We start from the raw sequence: 18,955 nt of genomic DNA, 5'->3' as shown, positions 1-18,955 counted from the left end.
GGCTTTCTTCTGTTGTCCTTCCTTCTGCTTTTTCTGTTCAATATTGGAGTCTTAAGAACAAGATGCATTTTTGGGTTTCATAGACAATTTAATAATTAAGCCCAATTTCTCTCTATACACTACTTTATAATGGGTTCAGATGATTTGACCTACTAGTATGGACAGGAGTGCACCAAGACCAAGAAAAACTTTGATCAGGTCATTGATCAGGTCACATGGCAAGGAAAACTCCTAAACAGAATTAATCAGGACTATGTGAGTGAGGTTGTTTCATTAAATAGCTACAGGCTTACTACCAGTTCGTATTTTTAATACAGACACTCCTGACCTGCAAACCAATATTTAATTTCAGAATTGGTAAAAATTAGGTTAGGGTCAGGGTTAAGGGTTTGGTTAAGGTTAGGGTTAAAGTACGTTTTGGATTTTGATTAGTCGTTGTGCAGGTCAGTTTCCTTAGTCTCCCCTTTGGTCAAGTGTGGCGTCTACGTGATGCGATACTATTTTCAACCTGAGTTTGCCGTGGCGCTGTGAGGATTGAGGAACAGTTCCACTGTAGAGGATACATCTCTTGCTGCCCTTGGCTCTCTCTTAGCTTGTTATCTAGCTATCTATCTAATGCTAACATGAAACATGATTCATGTTCAGAACAAATGTTCCAAGCTTGCCACATAATCGCATTTTATTGCCTGCCCCAAGACTGTAACTAACAAACGTTATTCCCGCATTTGATAATCTGATCGTTTTTGTAGCTAGATAGCATAATGTTACTGGCTTGACAAATTCACAGCAAGCAACAGGTGAGTAACGTTATTGTTAGATAATGAATTCTGCTGGCTCTGTAACGGCCTATGACTTGCTCCAAATGAATGAATGTTTAGCTTGCGATTCGGGAAGCTTGTGCCGTGGCATAAAATATGGAACACAAGCGAGCTAGTTTAGACTGTTTAGTTAACGGTAGTTTGTATGTAACGTTACTGTAAGGAGAAACGTGCCCAGTTGAAAAAAGTTACTGTATCTATCTCGATTTCGCCTAACGGGTACGATTAAATGCATAGAAATATAATGAATTGAACGGGTTTACACATTCAAATAAATGATTCGTCCGTTCTATTCATTATATGTGTAACTATGCATTTCAAAACGTTTTTAATCGAACACGAGATGTTTTAGGTCTAGTTATAGTGAAACACGTTAATTCTGGTTATTATTTTGACAGTTCGTTTTGGAAAAGTTATATATTTTGGTATTTTAGGAGTAAATCTAGCTCTTTTTACCCCTAGCGGTTCAACTCTACCATTGAAATCGTGATGTAGGGTCACGAAAAGGTGCCTACGTCATCTCAAGGTAGGGGTTCAGCATGAAATACACACCTTCTACTGACGCGTTCAACACAACTGGGAACTCGGGAAACAACGAACTCCGACTGGGAAAATCGTTTTGAACTGTCATCCAACTCGACTTTCCAACCTGAAGATCACTGACTTCATGATTTTGACCTCGTATTTTTCCGAATTCTCAGTTGTTTTGTACGCAGCATACACGTGCTGGATGGTACTACCTCAAGGCTTACTATAAAATCAGGCGTCGACGCGCCTTATTTGACAAAGGTCTTGATAAGTGGAGTGTGCCAATATAGCACTGTAGATAGCTAATTAGCACAGGTGGTTACCTCTCTTCCGGCAGTCTTCCGTAAACAAACGCCGTAACATGGAGATATGGCAGGGTGGGAACACTAACCCTATAAAGCCTTTAGTAAAGGTTTGTAGTAATTTAACCTTTTTGTTTTTTGAAAATTATTTATCGTTAATATGATAGATACGTTCCTTATGTTTCCAAAACCGTACCGCAAGCAATGCGTGTTAACATTTAGCGCAAGCAAAAGTCCGCCAGGAAGAAGATATATGCCTTCATCAATAGGCGCTAACTCTCTGAACCAAAATATAAATGCAAACATTTCAAGATTTTACTGATTTACAGTTAATGAGAAAATCAGTCAATTTAAATAAATTAGGCCCTAATCTCTGGATTTAACATGACCTGGCTCCCCAGTGGGTGGGCCTGGGAGGACATAGGCCCACCCACATTGGAGCCTGGCCACAAAATGACTTTATTACAGACAGAAATACTCCTCAGTTTCATCAGCTGTCTGGTATCAGACGATCCCGCAGGTAAAGAAGCCGGATGTGGAAGTCATGGTTACATGTGGTCTGTGGTTTTTAGTCCAGTAGGAGGTACTGACAAATACTCTAAAAAGATGTCGGGGGTGGCTTATGGTAGAGAAATGAACATTTAATTCTCTGGCAACTGCTCTGGTGGACATTCATGCAGTCAGCATGCAATTTGCACACTCCCTCAAAACCTGAGGCATTGTGTTGTGTGACAAAACTGCACATTTTAGAGTGGCATTTTATTGTCCCCAGTACAAGGTGCACCTGTGTAATGATCATGCCGTTTAATCAGCTTCTTGATATGCCACACCTGTCAGGTGGATGGATTATCTTGGCAAAGCAGAAATGCTCACTAACACTAAACAAATTTGGGCACAACATTTGAGAGAAATAAGCTTTTGTGCGTATGGAACATTTCTGGGATCTTTTATTCCAGCTCATGAAACATGGGACCAACACTTTACATGTTGCATTTATAATTTTGTTTAGTATAGTTAGTGTCTATGAATGGGCTAGTGAATGACTAGCTACAGATTGTATGCTAGATAATGTGAAATAACCAAATATATTTGGTGACCATTACTGGGTGGCAGGTAGCCTAGCGCGTTAGAACGTTGGGCCAGTAACCGAAAGGTTCCTAGTTCGAATCTCCTCACTGACAATGTGATACATTTGTCGATGTGTCCTTGAGCAAGGCCCTAAACCCTAATTTCTCCAAAGTCGCCATTGATAATGGCAGACCCTGGCTGTGACCCCACTCCAAGGGTGTCTCAAGGAGAGTTGGGGTATGCAAAAACACATTTCCAATTCACACGTGTATAATACACACTTGTACATTTGTAGTTGGATAAATATAAACACCCACCAAATTATTATTATAAACGGCCGCTATAGCTTTAAAAAAAAAAAAACAGCGATAACTCAAAGATATTAAATCCATGTTTTGTACCGTGCAAGGAGGTTCCTCACCATCTTAGCTGCTGCACATCTAGCATTTCCCAGCATCTTTGCAGGAACTAGGGTGTAGTCGTTTCTATGCGTCACAGTCATGTGTTGAAGTAAATGACTGCGCGTCACAATGCAACCAAAACAAATATCTACTCACATACCAGAGACATATCTCACACAATAAAAAACATGGATTTAATATCTTTCTGAATTTTCTGTTGGTTTTGTAGAACCACCTGCAATTGGAAACTGACATTTCTAAGATACTTTTTTCAACGAATCGAGAATGAAGTATCGCCAAGAACAGGTTAGTTAAAAAAAATCTATGGAGGTGGTTTGTATGGGGCTTTCCTGTAACAGCCAATAATGGACCTCACAAATCTTTGGTTATATCACATTATCAGGCATACAATCTGCAGCTAGTGAACAACATTACACCTGGGGTGCGTTCAGTACGACAGAAAGGTTTTCAAAGTTTAATTAAACAAACAGTACTATACAGAATGACCAGGAGTTTAGCAATTTCAAATGACCACACCTTGCCACACCCACCAAATGGGAGCAAATGTATTTCAAAGGCTGTTGAAAAACGGTGCACACCGTTTGGGGGAAATGTGTCATTCAGTACTACAAACTGTCACGAAGCGTAGCGTTAAATCGAACTAAGGGCAGCCCATTAGTATTCATTAGGTGTATTCATTAGTCGGACACTATTGCAAAACATTTTGCACCAAAACAAGATGATTTGCAATGGAAACCTATTCTATTGGACAGATAGGTTCCTCCATTTTTCGTTTTCCTTTGTTTCTGTTTGCTTCCGATGGTTCCAATTGGATCCTAGTGAATACACCCCTGATGTAACTAATTTGAGTTAGAAATTACCTGTGTGATATTACAATGCTGATAAGCTGTTGCACTTTCAAATTAATTGTGTATTGATTTAATTGTTTTGTATTACCTCTTTAACTAGTTGCCATACAGAGAGATTTGTGATGTAGCTACCAGTTGGTGGGAGTTGGCAACAATCAAACAATGGAAGATGATTCCCCGACTCTGAAACCCAGGCGCATCCAGAACCAGAATGTGGTCCATCGACTGGAGCGGCGGCGGATCTTCTCTGGCCGGGCTGCAGCCCACTGGTACCGCGGGCGCTGCTTCCACCAGAACCTTTTCCCAAACTTCACTGTGGTAAATGTAGAGAAGCCTCCTTGCTTCCTACGCAAGTTCTCCCCAGATGGACGCTGCTTCATAGCCTTCTCCTCTGACCAGACCTCCCTGGAGATCTATGAGTACCAGGGCTGCCATGCAGCGGAGGATCTGCTGCTGGGGCAGGATGGGGAGACCCTGGCCAACGGCAATGACCAGCGCTCCCTCAACATCTGCGGCCGCCTCTTTGAGCGCTTCTTTTCCCTCCTGCACGTCACTAACGTGGCTTCCAATGGAGAGCACCTGAACCGAGAGTGCAGCCTGTTCACTGATGACTGTCGCTATGTGATCGTGGGCTCAGCGGTCTACGTGCCCGAGGAGCCCTCTCCACACTTCTTTGAGGTGTACCGCAACAACGAGTCTGTGACTCCCAACCCTCGCTCTCCTCTGGAGGACTACTCACTGCACGTCATTGACCTGCACACTGGCCGGCTTTGTGACACCAGGTCCTTCAAGTGTGACAAGATCATCCTCTCGCACAACCAGGGACTCTACCTCTACCGTAACATACTGGCTGTTCTTTCTGTTCAGCAGCAGACAATCCATGTCTTTCAGGTGTATATTTCAGCCTGCCTCATCTTCTGTACCCTATGCTTACCTGGTAGTGAGATTATAACATTAAACCATCTTGATTGAATGTTTTTATGAAATTAAATGAATGTTTTTATAGTTCTAATGTCATCCTGTAGGTGACATCAGAGGGGTTGTTTCTGGACGTGCGGACCATCGGTCGGTTCTGCTACGAGGACGACCTCCTGACTCTGTCTTTGGTGTACACTGAGGCCCGGGCCGAGGGCCAGCCAGGCTTCTCCCGCCTCTACAAGGAGAAGACCATCAACTCCCTGAAGCACAGACTACTGGTCTACCTGTGGAGACGGGCTGAGAAGGACGGCAGCGCCACCGCCAAGCGACGCTTCTTCCAGTTCTTTGACCAGCTGAGACAGCTGAGGATGTGGAAGATGCAGCTGCTGGATGAGCACCACCTCTTCATTAAATACACCAGCGAGGATGTGGTCACCCTGCGAGTCACTGACCCCTCCCAGGTACACTTAATTAAGGATCTCTAGTGGTAATTTGCAACCAAATTATTTTTGGCAGTGGATAACAGAGCTAGGCAGGGGATAACAGAGCTAGGCAGGGGATAACAGAGCTAGGCAGGGGATAAGAGAGCTAGGCAGGGGATAAGAGAGCTAGGCAGGGGATAACAGAGCTAGGCAGGGGATAACAGAGCTAGGCAGTGGATAACAGAGCAGAGCTAGGCAGGGGATAACAGAGCTAGGCAGGGGATAACAGAGCTAGGCAGTGGATAACAGAGCTAGGCAGTGGATAACAGAGCTAGGCAGGGGATAACAGAGCTAGGCAGGGGATAACAGAGCTAGGCAGGGGATAACAGAGCTAGGCAGGGGATAACAGAGCTAGGCAGTGGATAACAGAGCTAGGCAGGGGGGCCTGTCCCACCTGTATAATGGTAGAGGAAACTGTGTAAAGCACTATCTGGAAATCCACTGTCTGCGATTGATTGAATTAGTTCTTCTATATCCTACATAAGGGGACTGTGGAATAGTAACCAAATCAAATGTTATTTGTCACATGCCGAATACAACTGGTGTAGACTTTACTGTGAAAGGCTTGCTTACGAGTCCTTCCCAACGATTCAGAGGGGGAAAAAACGAACACAAGAAGCGTAAAATAAAAACACAAGAATGGAGCTATGTACAGGAAGTACCAGTACCATATTAATAAGCAGAGGTACAAGGTATTTGAGGTAGATATGTACATGAAAGCAGGGTAAAGTGACTAGGCATCAGGATAGATAATAATAAGCTATTTGAGGTAGATATGTACATGAAGGCAGGGTAAAGTGACTAGGCATCAGGATAGATAATAATAAGGTATTTGAGGTAGATATGTACATGAAGGCAGGGTAAAGTGACTAGGCATCAGGATAGATGAGAGTTAAATAAAGAACAGCAGAGCAACAGCAAATTATGAGTGTAAAAGTGTGTAATGTGTGTGTTGTCGGTATGCGTTTGTGTTATGTCAATGTAGTGTGTGAGTGTGTTCATAGTGTGTGTGTATATATAGTCTAGTGAGTGTGTTCATGGTGTGTGTGTATATATAGTCTAGTGAGTGTGTGTGTATATATATTCTAGTGAGTGTGTATATAGTGTGTATATATAGTCTAGTGAGTGTGTATATAGTAGAGGTCGACCGATTAATCAGAATGGCCGATTTAATTAGGGCCGATTTCAGGTTTTCATAACAATCGGTATTTTTGGCCACCAATTTGCCGATTTTTAATATATATATATATATATATATATATATATATATTTTTTTTACACCTTTATTTAACTAGGCAAGTCAGATTAAGAACACATTCTTATTTTCAATGACGGCCTAGGAACGGGGGTTAACTGTCTTGTTCAGGGGGGATTCGGGGATTCGTTTTTGCAACCTTCCGGTTACTAGTCCAACACTCTAACCACCTGCCTTACATTGCACTCCACGAGGAGCCTGCATGGCAGGCTGACTACCTGTTACGCAGGGCAGCAAGAAGCCAAGGTAAGTTGCTAGCTAGCATTAAACTTATCTTATAAAAACTTATCAATCTTAACATAATCACTAGTTAACTACACATGGTTGATGATATTACTAGTTTATCTAACGTGTCCTGCGTTGCATATAATCAATGCGGTGCCTGTTAATTTATCATTGAATCATAGCCTACTTTGCCAAACGGGTGTTGATTTAACAAGCGCATTTGCGAAAAAAGCACTGTCGTTGCACCAATGTACCTAACCATAAACATCAATGCCTTTCTTTAAAATCAATACACAAGTATATATTTTTAAACCTGCATATTTAGTTAATATTGCCTGCTAACATGAATTTCTTATAACTAGGGGAGTTGTGTCACTTCTCTTGTGTTCCGTGCAAGCAGTCAGGGTATATACAGCAGTTTGGGCCGCCTGGCTCATTGCGAACTGTGAAGTCCATTTATTCCAATTTGTAAGTCGCTCTGGATAAGAGCGTCTGCTAAATGACTTAAATGTAAATGTATTCCTAACAAAGGCGGTAATTAATTTGCCAGAATTGTACATAATTATGACATAACATTGAAGGTTGTGCAATGTAACAGGAATATTTAGACTTAGGGATGCCACCCATTAGATAAAATATGGAAGGGTTCCGTATTTCACTGAAATAATAAATGTTTCGTTTTCAAAATGATAGTTTCCGGATTCGACCATATTAATGACCAAAGGCTCGTATTTCTGTGTGTTATTATGTTATAATTAAGTCTATGATTTGATAGAGCAGTCTGACTGAGCGAAGGTAGGCAGCAGCAGGCTCGTAAGCGTTCATTCAAACAGCACTTTTGTGCGTTTGCCAGCAGCCCTTCGCAATGCATTGCGCTGTTTGACTTCAAGCCTGTCAACTCCCAAGATTAGGCTGGTGTAACCGATGTAAAATGGCTAGCTAGTTAGCCGGGTGCGCGCTAATAGCGTTTCAAACGTCACTCGCTCTGAGACTTGGAGTAGTTGTTTCCCCTTGCTCTACATGGGTAACGCTGCTTCTAGGGTGGCTGTTGTCTATGTGTTCCTGGTTCGAGCCCAGGTAGGAGCGAGGAGAGGGACGAAAGCTATACTGTTACACTGGCAATACTAAAGTGCCTATAAGAACATCCAATAGTCAAAGGTATATGAAATACAAATCGTATAGAGAGAAATAGTCCTTTAATTCCTATAATAACTACAACCTAAAACTTCTTACCTGGGAATATTGAAGACTCATGTTAAAAGGAACAACAGCTTTCATATGTTCTCATGTTCTGAGCAAGGAACTTAAACGTTAGCTTTTTTACATGGCACATATTGCACTTTTACTTTCTTCTCCAACACTTTGTTTTTGCATTATTTAAACCAAATTGAACATGTTTCATTATTTATTTGAGGCTAAATAGATTTTATTGATGTATATTAAGTTAAAATAAGTGTTCATTCAGTATTGTTGTAATTGTCATTATTACAAATAAAAAAATCTGCCGATTAATCGGTATCGGATTTTTTTTGGTCCTCCAATAATCAGTATCGGTATCGGCATTGAAAAATCATAATCGGTCCACCTCTAGTATATAGTGTATATATAGTCTAGTGACTGTGTGTATATATAGTCTAGTGAGTGTGCGTAGGGTCAGTGCAAGATAGTCAGTGCAGATAGTTCAGGTACCATTAATTGATTATTTAGCCACCTGGCTATTTAGCAGTCATATGTTTTGGGGTAGAAGCTGTCTCGGAACCTGTTGGTCTGAGATCCGGTGCTCCGGTACCATTTGCCGGACGTATGGCTTAGTTGGCTGAAGTCTTTGTCAATTTTTCGGGCCTTACACTGCCTGATATAGAGGGTCTGCATGGCAGGGGAGCTTGGCCCCAGTGATGTACTGAGATGTCCGAACCACCCTCTGTAGCGCTTTGAAGTTAAGGGTGGTGCATTTGCCATGCCAAGCGGTGATGCAACCAGTCAAGATGCTGTCAATGGTGCAGTTGTAGAACTTTTTGAGGATCCAAGGGCCCATGACAAATCTTTTCAGCCTCCTTAGGGGGTAGAGGTGCTGCTGTGCCCTCTTCACGACTATGTGGGTGTGTGTGGACCCGTGTCAGTCAGTGCCGTTTATGAGGGAGGACAAACATTTTTTTCCATGATTATTTCTATTACAGCATGTTGGATGACTGTCATTCATATTCCATTCACCCAGCTCAATGTAACATTGATAGGTTTAGACTACTACATGATACTCAAATTTTCTCTATGCCCGTCATGAGGTTACTACAACCTAGCCTATGAAAGAAAGTTTACAACGTAGGTGAACACAGGTCGAGATACATTTTTTAGATGACAGACAGAGACACATGGACAGTGACAAATTCAATACCGCATAACACTCTCTTGCCTACATCTAGCTTATCTAGGGTGTAGTCATTAGTCCAAGAGTTTCTATTGGACAAATTCAGGTATTTTTATCCCTGTTTTGTGTGATGCGTGGTTAAGAAACGTTTTTCAACAGAATCGGTGGATTGAATACACCTCTGATCACGCAGTAACAGAGTTAATTTTCATAACAGCCACATTGTATTCATTCTAGCCTCTATGCACTCTCCTCCTCTCACCTTTTCCCTTCTTTTGTGGACTCCAATGGAAAACGCATCAGCTGTATGTGACCAGGCGAAAAAACCTTTCCAAGCTTAATCATGTCATAACCGCTACACACAGCCTACCTCATTGTCACCATATTAGCTAAAGTAACGTCATAGTCAACATAGCTAATAGAACTAAAGCGTTAGTAAACCCGCTACAATCATACTGTAATGTTACAGTGTATAGTCAGTAAGCAGTTAGACCGGCGGGCCTCACTGGCAATACATTAATAAAACCAAAAGCTTACCTTGACTTGGAAGAGTGTTGTGTTGGATAGTCATAGCCAGCTAGCTATCATAGCATCCCTCTGTTTGAGCCGGGTGTTTGAGTAACTAGCCAGCTGCATTTGCTAGCTAAGTAAGTGAAACTGAAAAAAATTACACTTTCTCTTGCTTCTCCTTCATTTTTGAAGAAATTAATTTGTTGAAAACTGTTCAACTATTTTCTTTCTCTGAGTCAACTACTCACCACATTTTATGCACTGCACTGCAGTGCTAGCTAGCTGTAGCTTATGCTTTCAGTACTAGATTCATTCTCTGATCCTTTGATTGGGTGGACAACATGTCAGTTCATGCTGCAAGAGCTCTGATAGGTTGGAGGACGTCCTTCGGAAGTTGTCATAATTACTGTGTAAGTCTGTGGATGGGGCTGAGAACCAAGAGCCTCCTAGGTTTTGTATTGATGTAAATGTACCAAGAGGAGGACGGAAGCCAGCTGTCCTCCGGCTACACCTTGGTGCTACCCTACTGCTGTTGAGGCTACTGTAGACCTTCATTACAAAATAATCAATTATTTAGTGATGTGAATATATTTAGTATAGTTTTATCTGAAAAGGATCACTTCAATGTTTTACCATATTTATTTTTATGAAATTCACTGAGGAGTATGGTCCCCTTCCTCCTCTGAGGAGCCTCCACTGGTGTGGACCATGTTAAGTCCTTAGTGATGTGGACGCCAAGGAACTTGACGCTAATGTTCCCTCTAAACTACGGGCGGGCGCACAGCTCCCCTGGAATTGCCGAGCAACAGAAATACTGTATCAGCCCATGGAGAGAAGAACGAGAGTGAACTTCACTCAATTTTCTAGAGTTTTCCCTGTTAACCGTGTCAGTGTTTCCCTTTACTGTGGCAATTGTGATCGAATCAATGCAATATTAGCCACTTTCAATGCAACATACTGAAACAAAACAAACTATGCAAGAGATGTTGTAGGCAGAACACGTCGGAGTAGGATTCTATTGCATTGACACACACTACTCAGCCCGTACTGTACATAGACCAGTGCGGCATAACCAATCAGAGCTGCAGTAGGCCTATATGCAAATAGACCATTGCCATATATGGATCTGTGCCATTTACTTTGACCTGGACTGTCTTTACAGCTGTGGTCGTGAGTAGATGTGCTTGTGTTGAGATCAAAGCGACAGCTGCATGTAGCCACGTGTGCACATTTTGTTCATATTCTTTGCTAGTTAGTGAGTTATTAGCCCAGTTATAGATCATTTGTTGTCAGCAATAGGAGAGTGATTGCTTCCTACAAGAGCACGAAATGTGTGTACATTTCTAGACGTCTTTGAAAGTGAGTCAGGTAAATAACTTTTTTATGTGTTAAAGGGGCAGTGTTGTATTTTGAGACAGGCTTGAATAAACTACGTAGCCAATAGGCAGAGGGCATAATAGCATAATTTGTCTGATTCTATGTAATAATGGTATGGGATTAATAATACATTTTATTTTGTAAAGTGGTTTCTTGCATCAAACAACATGTTCAGTCACCTCCTTGTTTAAAGGATAAGTGGATAAGCAGGTTAATGTCAAGCCCTGCATGTTTTTTCACAAGTCTCATGGAATGTAGTCCTACTCAATGGGATGCATTTTCTCCATTGTTTTTGATGGTAGGCCACTATGGTAGGCCTACATGATGATCAAATTGCCACAGTAGCCTACTTGGCCACTTATAAAACTGTAACTTAAAGCGGGTACAGCCTGTGTTCACAGTAAACGTGAATCTTCAAAACACTCAAGTTTGCGCTCGGGGAGCATTGCTTGACACTCTACACAGTCCACAACAGCCCCGTCGATGTGGGCGTACTCTCCCCTCTTTCTCCTATAGTTCACGATCAGCTCCTTGGTCTTACTCACGTTTAGGGAGAGGTTGTTTTCCTGGCATCAAACGGTTAAGTTTCTGACCTCCTTGTAGGCTAACTCCTCGCTGTCGGTGATCAGTCCAACCACAGTCGTGTCTTCAGCAAACTTGATTACTAAGCACACACCCCTGAGGGGGCCCCCGTGTTGAGGGTCAGAGTGGCGGAGGTGTTGTTTGCCTACCCTCACCACCTGGTGCCGCCCCGTCGGGAAATCCAGGGAGCCTCATTTATCAATCATGGGTAGGCACAAATCTGTGCGTAAACCATTTGTGGGATAATTTCCATGCAAAGTGTGAGATTTATCAATATGAACGTTGGCTTGAGTGTGTGTAAATTTACGCACAGCCTTGACCATGCGCACGCACAGTGCCAAGTGGTGGAAAAGGAACTGCTTGTCAAGCGTAGAGTGGGGAAAATGTGTGAAATTGTGAGTAATCATTAAATAATTTTCCAATTTCATTGTATTCCCATTATGAATTCATGCAACATATCTTGACATGCCAATTTGACCATATCAGTGCATTTGTTAGGATAATCCATATAAAGTTTAGGTCATTTGTTAAATTAGAGGTACTGTAGGACTATGTGTGAAAGTGAAACCATTGTTGATATACTATAAAATACTGAGATAATGGGAAATCGAAATGAGAAATGGCTGATCTTGCTCTGTTGGAAGATTTGGTATTTGCTGCATTTCAAAGTGTTTTTTTTTAAAGACTGGTGGTGGTTTTTCTGCAGAAAGTACAGATTGGTTTTGGGAAATTATATCTGATGATCCAATCTTATAGGATTTTTGCAAGAATTTAAAACACATTTTTGGTTATGTAGTGTATGTGGACACCTGCTTGTCAAACATTTCAGTCCAAAATCATGGATATTAATATGGAGTTGGTCCCCCCTTTGCTGCTATAACAGCCTCCATTCTTCTGCGAAGGCTTTCCACTAGATGTTGGAACATTGCTGCAGGGATTTGCTTCCATTCAGCCACAAGAGCATTAGTGAAGTCAGTTCCAATTCATCCTAAATGTGTTCTTTGGGGTTGAGGTCAGGGCTCCGTGCAGGCCAGTCAAGTTCTTCCACACCGATCTTGACAAACCATTTCTGTATGGACCTTGCTTTGTGCACAGGGGCATTGTCATGCTGAAACAGGAAAGGGTCTTCCCCAATAACAGCACTTACAGTTGACCGGGGCAGCTCTAGCAGGGCAGCAATGTGACGAACTGACTTGTTGGAAAGGTGGCATCCTATGAGAGTGCCACATTGAAAGTCACTGAGCTCTTCAGTAAGGCCATTGTACTGCCAATGTTGTCTATGGAGATTGTTTGGCAGTGTGCTTTATTTTATACACCTGTCAGCAATGGGTGTGGCTGAAATAGCTGAATCCACTAATTTGAAGGGGTGTCCACATACTTTTGTATATATAGTGTACTTTAAAAAAGACAAACTCATGCCATTCCGGTCCATATCCAAGTGCTATCAACCCTTGGGTTTTTGGCAACAGGCACTTTTCAGCAGGAGCTTGCTGATCGGCATCTCACAGCCCTCAATGTTTTGGTTGCCATCATCAGCAAAACAAACTGTAATGTATACAATTTCCATACACCATCGCACAACAGGTTGAAGTCGAGGGGTTTCTTTGCCATGTTTTATCAATGGATTCCCAAATACGAACAGCGCAATAGACGGCACCCACCACATCGCCATAAAATCACCATCCCTAAACAAGGCTTCCACTCTTTATGTGCAAGTTTTGTGATGCACAAAATAAGCTGCTGAATGTGGTGGCAAGCAGTGGTGTAAAGTACTTAAGTAAAAATACTTTAAAGTACTACTTTAAAGTTTTGGTGCTGTCTGGTTAGCTTAATATAAGGAATTTGAAATTATTTATACTTTTATGTTTGATGCTTAAGTATATTTGAGCAATTACATTTAGTTTTGATATGTATAAGTATATTTAAAACCAAATACTTTTAGGCTTTTGCTCAAGTAGTATTTTACTGGGTGACTCACTTTTACTTGAGTAATTATCTATTAAGGTATCTTTACTTTTACTCAAGTATGACAATTGGGTACTTTTCCCACCACTGGTGACCAGGTGGAACGCATGACTCGTTCATTCTGCAGAATAGCAATTTTGGACTATGGGCCTACGCATAAAGGACAGAGCTGTTGAGGATGAATGGCTTATTGAGTGTTGTCTACTCATTTTAAGTATTTTTGCCATTGATAAAGCAACTTGAATTATCCTAACGGTCCTCTTTGTAGCTATTTAAAAAAAATAATTACTGAGCAAGCCACAACTGAGCTAGCCAAATAAAACCTTTTGGTTGTACTCAATCTCTGACACTAGCACCTCTATTTCAGTCTGTATTTAATGGTACGGGTTAAAGGGATGATTTTGACCATATATACACTGAACAAAAATCTAAAGGCAACATGTAAAGTGTTGCATGAGCTGAAATAAAAGATCCCAGAAATGTTTCATACGCGCAAAAAGCTTATTTCTCTCAAATGTGTTTGTTTACAACTCTGTTAGTGAGCATTTCTCCTTTGCCAAGATAATCCATCCACCTGACAGGTGTGGCATAACAAGAAGCTGATTAAACAGCATGATCATTACACAGGTGCACCTTGTGCTGGGGACAATAAAAGGCCACTTTAAAATGTGCAGTTTTGTTACACAACACAATGCCACAGATGTCTCAAGTTTTGAAGGAGCGTGCAATTGGCATGCTGACTGCAGGAATGTCCACCAGAGCCTTTGGCAGAGAATTGAATGTTCATTTCTCTACCATAAGCCACCTCCAACGTCGTTTTAGAGAATTTGTGAGTACGTCCAACCGGCCTCACAACCGCAGACGACGTATAACCACGTCAGCCCAGGACCCCCACATCCGTCTTCTTCACCTGCGGGATCATCTGAGACCAGCCACCCTGACAGCTGATGAGACTGAGGAGTATTTCTGTTTGTAATAAAGCCCTTTTGTGGGGAAAAACTAATTCTGATTGGCTGCTCCCAAGTGGGTTGGCCTATGCCACCCACAGCTGCACCCCTGTCCAGTCGTGAAGTCTTATTGATTAATAAGGTCCCAGGATCCAGTTGCAGAGGGAGTGGTTCAGTCCCAGAGCTTGGATGGGACTATGGTGTTGAACGCTGAGCTGTAGTCTATGAACAGCATTCTCACATAGTTATTTCCCCTCTTGTCCAGGTGGGAGAGGGGCAGTTTGCGGTATGCAAATTGGAGTGGTTCTAGGGTGTATGGGATGATGGTGTTGATGTGTGTCATGACCAGCTTTTCAAAGCAATTCATAATCACAGATGTGAGTACTACAGGGCGATGGTCATTTAGGAAGGTTAACTTGGAGTACTTGGGGAACTGGGACAATGGTGGTCAGTTTGAAACATGTTGGAATTGCAGACTGGGACAAGGAGAGATTGAAAATGTCTCTGAAGACACTTGCTGGCTGGTCTGCGCATGCTTGGAGAACGCACCCTGGTATTCCGTTAATCTGTTTAAGCGTTTTGCTCACATTTGCCATGGAGAGCTGGTTGACATAGTTATCCGGACAAACTTGGGCTTGCACGCAAGGCAATGTTATATTCCTCGAAGCGAGCATAAAAGGCATTTGGCTCGTTTGGGAGTTCTGCATCGCTGGGCAACTCATGGCTGGGTTTCCCTTTTGTAATCCGCCATCTGCAAGCCCTGCCACATACGACGAGCATCTGAGCCGGGTTAATAGGATTCCACCTTCCTCCTATACTGTAGGTCGGGGCTCATGCTCAGTCTCTATTGTGTAGAAAACGTATTCTGATTTGAAATATTGATTCTGTCTCCGAGTGCAGCTATATTTCAAATATGATTTCTTGCTAATGTGAAAGTGCATATCCTTTTAATTCCTAACTTCATATCTGTCTGCTCTTCTCTCAGCCCTCATTCTTTGTGGTGTACAACATGGTGTCGACAGAGGTGTTGGCAGTCTTTGAGAACACTTCTGACAAACTTCTGGCGCTGTTTGAGGACTTCTGTGACCTGTTTCGTAACGCTTCGCTCCACAGCGAAGCTGTTCAGTTCCCCTGCTCAGCCTCCAGCAACAACTTTGCACGGCAGGTTCAGAGAAGGTATTGTTGGTCGGGGAGGGAGGCTTACCACAGGGATAACATGAAAATAACTCCATACTGTGTGGCACAATCCAAAGGCTAGTAAATTGAACTGATTTAGAGAAATTAGCATCTAAAAACAGAGTATTCCTTAAAAAAATTCTGCTAAGTGACTCTGAAATTACACCTTTTTTTGTTCCATTGACAATGTGAATTCCTACTGTTTATCCCTCGTGGTCAGGTTCAAAGACACCATAGTTAATGCAAAGTACGGCGGTCACACTGAGGCGGTGAGGAGGCTGCTGGGACAGCTGCCAATTAGTGCTCAGTCCTACAGCAGCAGCCCCTACCTGGATCTTTCCCTCTTCAGCTACGACGACAAGTGGGTATCTGTGATGGAGCGGCCCAAAACATGTGGAGACCACCCCATCCGGTAACATTGGCAAGATAATGCTGATTTCTAAAATGTGTTTTTCTGTCAAATAAACATTTGTGTGTTGTGCCCTGGTAAATATTACATTTAATCAATTTCTACCCTAAAACCGTCAATTAATAGAACAGGTGTTTATTTGCTTGAACCGCTGAGCTGCCTTGGTGTCTGTTGGAGACATCAATCATTCAGGGCGAGATAGAAATTCTCTTTGATTCCACCGGAGCAGACTGGCAAAATGAGTGAATGCATAATTCCACTTTTTTGACCAGCCGTTTATTAAAGACGAGCATTCATTATTATTATTAGCTAAAATGTGAAACGATACCCAGACATTATAAGAGGCCGGCACTTGTTGGATACTGTGTTTAATGGAAGTTTTATGGTAATGGTAAGCTCTCTTGTTATTGGAAGTATTACATTTGTTTGGAAATGGAAACTACAATAACTAATACATTATATGACAACTTTTGGTATACCTGTGTGTTCCTAGATACAAACCTTTTTTAGATACTGCGAGATTCTGGCAATTAAACCCTTCTACTTATACAGAGTTAGAATAACTCGTGGACACCCTTATTATCTCTGCGTGCAGTATGAAGAAAGTTGGGTAGTTTCGCAAGCCAATGCTAACTAGCATTAGCGCAATGACTTGAAGTTTAAAGGTACACTAGCATATGCAAAAATATGAAAATATCTAAGAACTAAGATATCTTGCTTGTTACAGGAAAAAAAAACAATCTACTGTGTTGACTGCATTTTTGGGATTCTCCAATGCATAATCTAGCATGGCTTCCAGTCATTGCGCTAATGCTAGTTAGCATTGGCTCGCAAGACTATCTCTAACTTAATTTAGACTGCACGCAGAGACATAAAAATGGTTTCCACGATTTCATCTGACCGGGTAAGTATAGAAATCTCATTGTATCCCTTTAAACTTGCATTTGAAAAAGCTTAGACTGTGTTTTTCTTATTAACTGTAGATTTTATGCTCGGGATTCTGGATTGCTGAAGTTCAAGATCCAGGCAGGCCTGCTGGGCCGGCCCATTAACCATGCTGTCCGGCGGCTGGTGGCATTCACATTCCACCCCTTTGAGCCATTCGCCATCTCAGTACAGAGGACCAACGCTGAGTATGTGGTGAATTTCCACATGCGGCACGTCTGTGTATGAGAGGAAAGCAGTGGACTAGACCTGGAGAACTGTGTAGAGCAAACAGCGGCCATTCTGCCTTTTCCTCTCCCCCTAGTGTGAGGAACAAAATAAGACTGGACTGTGGGAGGATCCAGTTGACGTTGAAATGGGGAGCTTGGGATGGGGGCGTGGATTCCTTACAAGACCAAATATGTTTTGGCTTGCTCTCAAAATCTGTTTTTCCCTATCACCACATACCTTTGTTTTTGGTCAAATTTTATTCTTACACATGTATTTTTGTTTTGTGTTTTATTTGTATTTTATTTCAATAAGTGATTTAATCATTGATTGTGATTCTTTAAGGTTATTATGAATATTTTGCTACAGTAAAAGCTATTTTTCATAATATGCTTTGCGGAGTGGACCTAGTTATTAGCCTGATTGCCCCCTTGTAGCTCAGTGGCCTCATTTATATAACCGTTCAACACTAAATATCTGCGTGCGGCATTTCTGAAAAGATTGCGCACGTACAAAAATATACGCCTGTTTCAAGTTAGCTTTGGGACACAACATTGGCAGTCTTTATATTGGTTGGACTCCCTGAGTTGTGCGTCGTTCTGGTGGGTGGTGACGAAAAATAACCCTAACACAATTTAGCTGGCTTCACCAAAACATTACGTTTCCTGTAAACAAAACCATATGTATAGTCTCTAGAAACTCTACTTACCAGACGTAAAGTGAAATGTGTCACTCGCTATCAAATAAACATCTGAATCCAACTTTTGTTCAAACCACACCATATTCCTGCTGTGTAAACAGTGTTAGATGTTGTGGTAGGAAGTCCCGCGTGAAGGTCTAATGGCAGCCCGCTGTTTAATTTCGCAGGAATATGGTGCGGTTGGACAAAATTTGGATTCTGACGTTTATTTGCCACAATTCACTTTACATCTGGTAAGTAAAGTTCCTAGAGCAGGGTTCTCCAACCTATTCTAACATGAGAGCTACATGTCATGAGTTACTCATTTTTTATAGCTTTCAAATAAGCACATTCTTCTCTCCCCTGCAACTCTTCCCAGGTCCTTAGTGTACAAGAGAAAGTAGTGCATGTTTTTTTTGTCAATATACCTGGTAAAATAGTGGTTAATAAACAACTCTGAGGGGGGCCCTATAAAATAATATTTTTTCCCTCAAATTCTGTTTGATATTTTCCCAAGTTATGTTTCCTGAGTTGTATTTTTCTTGGTTTTAGATTTTTTTATTTATTTACTCTCAAAATTGCAATTGTTTATAGAGAAACAACGAAATTTGATGTTCTGAGTCAATGTCAATGATTAAATCACATCTGAAGACCATTTTCTTAAGGTCTGGAAGTAATTCTACTTTAATTGCGCCTGTAGCAAGTGAGGAGTGTGCTGGTCTGGCAATGGTTCTGTACTGCTGCTGCTCATTTCATGGCAAAGTTAGCAAATAACAAAAAATACATACAAATGTTATACACACTCGTGATATACTTCTACCAGGTAAGCCTATTCTTCGGTTAACATTTCTTTGACGGTTTTGGGGAAAGTATTAATGTCAACCCACAAGACGGTTATCACATCAACTGGCTACACACAGAGTGATA

The 18,955-nt window shown here is 41.7% G+C and overlaps 1 protein-coding gene across 4 annotated transcripts; it reads left to right on the top strand.

Annotated features, from left to right (window-relative positions):
- Nucleotides 1–531: 531 nt before the first annotated feature.
- On the top strand, nt 532–17,741 carry LOC106560940 (DET1 homolog). Of its 4 annotated transcripts, XM_045688138.1 has the most exons (8): nt 532–797; nt 1,281–1,344; nt 3,347–3,423; nt 4,087–4,877; nt 5,012–5,365; nt 15,598–15,788; nt 16,009–16,200; nt 17,181–17,741. In XM_045688138.1, exons 4-8 carry the CDS (start codon nt 4,149–4,151, stop codon nt 17,368–17,370), a joined length of 1,656 nt encoding a protein of 551 aa, XP_045544094.1. In that variant the 5' UTR covers nt 532–797; nt 1,281–1,344; nt 3,347–3,423; nt 4,087–4,148; the 3' UTR covers nt 17,371–17,741. The 4 variants fall into 4 exon arrangements, with proteins under 4 accessions (XP_045544094.1, XP_013979887.2, XP_013979888.2 ...); XM_014124412.2 differs by lacking the exon at nt 3,347–3,423; XM_014124413.2 differs by lacking the exons at nt 1,281–1,344; nt 3,347–3,423 and having other exon boundaries at nt 536–797.
- The last annotated feature ends 1,214 nt before the right edge of the window (nt 17,742–18,955 follow it).

Source organism: Salmo salar, chromosome ssa10, assembly GCF_905237065.1.
Source record: "Salmo salar chromosome ssa10, Ssal_v3.1, whole genome shotgun sequence".
Lineage (NCBI taxonomy): Eukaryota > Metazoa > Chordata > Actinopteri > Salmoniformes > Salmonidae > Salmo > Salmo salar.
The sequence above is the reverse complement of the archived record's forward strand: the minus strand, read 5'-3'. Positions and strand labels throughout refer to the sequence as shown.